The 6,000-nt window shown below is 33.1% G+C and overlaps 1 protein-coding gene across 2 annotated transcripts in view; it reads left to right on the forward strand.

Moving 5' to 3' along the window:
* rxrga (retinoid x receptor, gamma a) overlaps window positions 1-6,000 on the forward strand; it is a 47,663-nt gene that overhangs the window by 19,895 nt on the left and 21,768 nt on the right. For both annotated transcript variants that reach the window (XM_056474552.1, XM_056474544.1), the window contains one exon: window positions 495-700. In XM_056474552.1, the coding sequence (XP_056330527.1) occupies window positions 495-700 (206 nt within the window). The remainder of the gene's footprint in view (window positions 1-494; window positions 701-6,000) is intronic.

The raw sequence follows: 6,000 nt of genomic DNA on the forward strand, positions 1-6,000 counted from the left end.
AGACTTTGTGTATATCATTTATTATAACTTAATGTGTAAATGATAAGCATGTGCACATTTTGCACAAATGAGTGAGAGATCCGACATTTGACGTGTGTCTGAAATTTGACATGTGATGATCCATGAGTGCTCGCAGTCACTGCTATGACCCCTACTACTGTGCAAATGCCATCAACCATTACCCCCATTACTAACACAAGCCCACACATCCCACAGCACCTCTAGCATGAAAATGTCAAGCTGTCACGGCACATTTCCAGTATTTATACAGCAGACAAGCAAGTGACATGAACAAGTCAACCATGCAATTTTTAAATTATTAATTATTATTTTCATGATTTAAAAATATTTAATAATCATGTTTTAATATCGATATATATATATAAATAAAATAAAATAATATTAATTGATTTGTAAGATACAAACCAATTCTAACCGGTATAAAATGTTACAACAGTTTATATTAATTTTTACTCATTTATTTGTGTTTTTAGGTTCTTCGTTGCAGGTAGCACACGGTCACCTCAGCTCTCCTCCGTCCCAGCCTCCTCTGAGCTCCATGGTGTCTCACCATCACCCGTCCATCATCAACGGTCTGGGGTCTCCATACTCAGTCATCACCTCCTCCTCCCTGGGCTCGCCTTCGGCCTCCATGCCCACCACTTCCAGCATGGGCTATGGAGCACTTAACAGTCCTCAGGTACAATAGAGAAACATTTACTACACACAACACAGACACAACAGCTCACTTCCATAAACACCAACACAATCTAGCAGAGACAGCACAAATGAAAAATCAATCAATACGTTCAGAGTCAGCTTCTGTTTCGAATACTCTCTCTCTCTCTCTCTTGTCTACTTTTCTCCAACTGCAGCAGCTATATAACAACATGTCAAGTGCAAAATGGGTTAGGACTAGAGCCGTACAGTATGATGATCTATATTTTATGAAGGAGGGAGGGAGGCATTAAATAATTGCATAAAAACAGACCAGAGTTACTGGAGTGAAATGTACTTCACTGTTTTTAAAGACATGCATTTCATCATCTCATCAGCTCACACTTGCATGTTTTTTTTAATTGAGAAAAAGCGCAGACACTCATGAGGATGAATGTGTGCTGTGCGAAACTGTATATTTTGGGTTTAAAGTGACAGTCACTTTAGTAAGATTAATTAGATTTTTTGCAAGCCAAAAAGACCCATTGTCTATCAGTAGCATAGATACAGTACAATACAATTAAATTCAAGCCAAATATTGCAAAAATATTACAACCTACAAAATTTCCACTAAATTTTTCTATTTTTTTGCTTCTCTTGATTTTTCCTCTTTTTAAAATTTGTATTTAATGTTTTCTATAACATATAAATTTGGCTGTACTAGTTTTTGGACCGTTATCATAAGTTATTTTGTTGGATAAGCTCCAGATTTGGCGTCAGTACTGATTAATCTAATGTATATGCACAAATATAATAATGTATAGCTTCCTATTAAAAATATGAATTTAAAAGATTTGTGAGGGGTGTACTGAGCACTGTATGTATGAAGCACAGTGTACACAGAAGGAATTATTATATTATTACAATAACAAAGGTTATTGTTGGTCTGCACAACAAATTAGAACGGCCAATTTGAACATGATTGGCATCTGCATGACAAACCTTTTCTCCCTCAAACCAAATTTAAATGTCAATTTAACAAAAATCTTGTCAGCAATGATATCCTAGCAGGCAGTGCATTGACATATAGTGCCATTGCGCTCTGGGCATCCTGAGTCCTAGCTCATGGAGCTTCTTAATGCCACCCCCCTCTCTTTCTCCAACTTTACTACTTTCCTCCAAAAATGTTGAACAAAAAACACTTTGGAACAAGGCATGGCCATTACAAATCTGATAAATGTCAATTTATATAAATCTCACATGTAACATACAAGTTCCACACAATTCCTTCATGTTGGTTAATTAATTCCTAAACACAAATTGTTAGTTAACTGTTTTTACAAATTGTTTAACAAAAAAAAATAGTTTTCATTCTCCTCAAAAAACTCAAGAATTGTGTTGTTTCAGCTCATTTTAAATAAGTAGTTTAAACAAGCAACAAAATTATTTTTTAACAAATTTTTTGAAAAGTATTTTTGAGTGTTAAAAATACACACACACACACACACACACGCACACACACACACACACACACACACACACACACGCACACACACACTATATATATATATAGTTGAGGTCAGAATTATTAGCCCCCCTGAAATTTTCGCCCCCAGTTTATTTTTTCCCACAATTTCTGTTTAACGGAGAGACCATTTTTTTTCAACATATTTCTAAACATAATAGTTAACATGACTTATTTCTAATAACTGATTTATTTGATCTTTGCCATGATGACATATTATTTGACTAGATATTTTTAAAAGACACTGCTGTACAGTTTAAAGTTACATTTAAAGGTTTAACTAGGTTAATAAGGTTAACTAGGCAGGTTAGGGTAATTAGGCAGTTATTGTAAAATGATGGTTTGTTCTGTAGATAGCTTAAGGGGGCTAAAAATGTTGACCTGAAGATGGTTTTTAAAAAATTAAAAACTGCTTTTATTCTAGCCAAAATAAACCAAATAAGACTTTCTCCAGAAGAAAAATATTATCAGCCATACTGTGAAAATTTCCTTGCTCTGTTAAACATAAATTGGGAAATATTTAAAAAAAGAAAAAAAATTTAAAGGGGGGCTAATAATTCTGACTTCAATACAATACACACACATATATACTGTATATGACAGTAAAGCATTGGGAGCAGAGAGAGGGGAAGGATCAGCATAGAACATCGAGCTGGGAATCAAACTTGGGTCGCTGTGAGCACCTTGGTGCTATATGTCAGCTACAGGAATGCAGCTGTTTTGATTGCAACTATGCAACTATTTAATTGCAACTATTTTAAATATTTATAATTTAAAAGCTGAGTAGAGCAGAGACAGTTGACGTTGTCCATCCACAAGATGGTGAAAGATACTGCATAATAAGACCTTACAGGAGAAAAACCTCAAACTTGCAATTTCAAACTATAGTTGATAAAATCATTATAAAACTGGTAAGTGACCTTGTAAGCTGATCTCTCTTTTCTATGTTGTTTAGACTAGTTTAGTAAAAAGAAAGTAGAAATGTCTGGATGTGTTTAGTGTTTTTCCTTATTACAAACACAACAATATTTGGTAGTGATTGCTTTGCTTTGGCTTTTAGGGGTTAATTATTGTGATCTCCCAATTGCAATAGAGAAATACTTGGAAATCTCTATTAAAATGTGAGCACAATCACTTGTTTTGTCATCACTTTAGACATTACTCTAGAGAATCATTAAAATATTAGCTCTAAAGTGACGTTGGTGAAATAGCAACGGTTTCTGCTGTTCTGACGTCAGCTGCAGGTGTGAACGAGTGGTGGAAGAAATTAGTTCCTCATACAAAAGTTTTTTTTTGACTCTCGTGTTTGATTTAGTTTTTTATATACACGATTATGCCATCAAACTGTTGTAAAAACGCAATATCACACTCGTAGCAAAACGATATGGCTGTATATCATCACTAGTGGGACACTAAGGCACTCAACACACCTCCCACCAGTGCCGTTATAAAACCATATATATATATATATATATTTGTGTGTGTGTGTGTGTGTGTGCGTGTGTGTGCGTGTGTGTGTGTGTTAAATGAGACCTTATAAAAAATGAAAAAATGATAAATTATGAAAAAATTATTATTTAATTCTTATATATATAATTTTTTTTTATAAATGTAAGGTTCTATATAACTAGAATATGTATAAAAACTGTGTGCATGCATGTGTGTGTGTGCGTGTGTGTGTGCATGCATGCGTGTGTGTTCACATGGCCATATACTAGATTTCTGTATAGTTCTGTTGACATCCTGTATTATTATTGATAGATTGAATTGTTTTAATTGAATTTAGTTTTAGTTGTTTATGTATAGCACATTAAGCTAAATAAAAATGAAGAACATTTCCTATGCCCAAAGCATAAGCTTACATTTTATAAATATTATATTTTATTTCAATTAACCTTAATTTCAAGTAACGAAAATGATTCAAGGTTAATGCTTTTAATTTTAGTTAATAAAAACTCTATAACGGACAGTACAGTTCCTTGCAATCAAAAACATTGAAAACATTGAAATATTTTGCTCTTAACATCAGTGATAACAAACATCACATTCAATGCTAAAAGCACAGTGCATGACGGAATACATATCCTCTGCTAAAGAACGCAGTAGTTTTAATAACCACAACCTTTTCTCTCCCCTGCTCTGGATCATTTGTGCTATTTCACGGGCAGAGACAGTGAGACACCGGGCTTCCAATCAGAGAAACTCAGAATGCCGAATGCTCTTTTAATGCATCTCTCCTTTCCTCTGCAGGGCCTCCCTCCAGCCCGAGGGAGAACAGCCCATTCAGTTTAGTCTAGCCTAAAAAGAGCTAATGTAGCGTGACGGACAGCCCCAGTATAACCTTGGCTCACATGGAGAGAGATATCATTGCGTCGATGTTGCGCTACATCAGGCCCGATATGCAAGCCTTCAAGAAAGCTGTGGAAACCTGCCATACTATTAGCTGTAAATAGAAGAACTGCCCTCTGAATAATGTATGCGCTATAGGCTGCAGATTAAAGCCAGGGTTGGTGATGGAGGTTGATGTGTATCACCTTCCCAGCATCTTTCTGCCTCACTGAACTCGCCAACGTTTCTGGATGACGCGCTCATAAAATGAACATGTGAGTGTGAACACATTTGTGTGTCTCTGTTTGAAGAAACAAAATCAACAATTCTGGCTGTTCAAACACAAAACGTGAAATCTAAACAGACACCGCTTGCTTTATAATGCGTGTTCTTAGCTGTAGTAAATATGCATGTTTATGTAAGTAAAATAAATTGTCATTTTAATAAGACTTTTTTATTATTTACTTAACTCACTTGGGCAGCATGAACTGCTGGATGTAACCAAAGCAAACAGAAGTATGTTTGTTTTTTGAAGGAGGTTTATGGGATATTAAGTGTATGAAAAATAAAATATATACCCTACCGGTTAAAACATTGGGGTCAGTATGATTTTTAAATGTTTTAAAATAAGCTTCTCCTGCTCACCAAGGCTGCATTTATTTCATCAAAAATACAGTACAAATTGTAAAATTGTGAAATGCTATTGCACTTTAAAATAACTGTTCAAAAATGATTTATAATTTTGTTTAATCAAAGTGATTTTAAAGATTAATTTTCAGCTCCATTACTCCAGTCTTCAGAGTCGCATGATCCTTCAGAAATCACTCTAATATCAATTATTATTATTATTAATAATAATAATTATAATAATAGTGATAAAAGCAATAATGAGTAATAATTTCATTTGAAACTACATACAATAAGTAATAAATAAATATTTAATAAATAATTATTTAACAGTTTAACAATTTTTTACATTTAGTAAATGCTACCTTCATGAGCAGAATAAATTTATATATATAGTAATTATATATATATATATATATATATATATATATATATATATATATATATATATATATATATATATATATATATATATATATATATATATATATATATATATATACATATACACACATTTTTTTATAAATATAAGGTCCCATATAAATATAGTAAATACATACAGCTGAAGTCAGAATTATTAGCCCCCCTTTGGATTTTTTTTTTTCTTTTTTAAATATTTCCCAAATGATGTTTAACAGAGCAAGCACATTTTCACAGTATGTCTGATAATATTTTTTCTTCTGGTGAAAGTCTTATTTGTTTTATTTCGGCTAGAATAAAAGCAATTTTTAATTTTTAAAAATCCATTTAAGGTCAAAGTTATTAGCCCCCTGAAGCTATATTTTTTATGCAGAACAAACCATCATTATACAATAACTTGCCTAATTACCCTAACCTGCCTAGTTACCCTAATTACCCTAGTT

Source organism: Danio aesculapii, chromosome 2 (assembly GCF_903798145.1).
Source record: "Danio aesculapii chromosome 2, fDanAes4.1, whole genome shotgun sequence".
Classification (NCBI taxonomy): domain Eukaryota; kingdom Metazoa; phylum Chordata; class Actinopteri; order Cypriniformes; family Danionidae; genus Danio; species Danio aesculapii.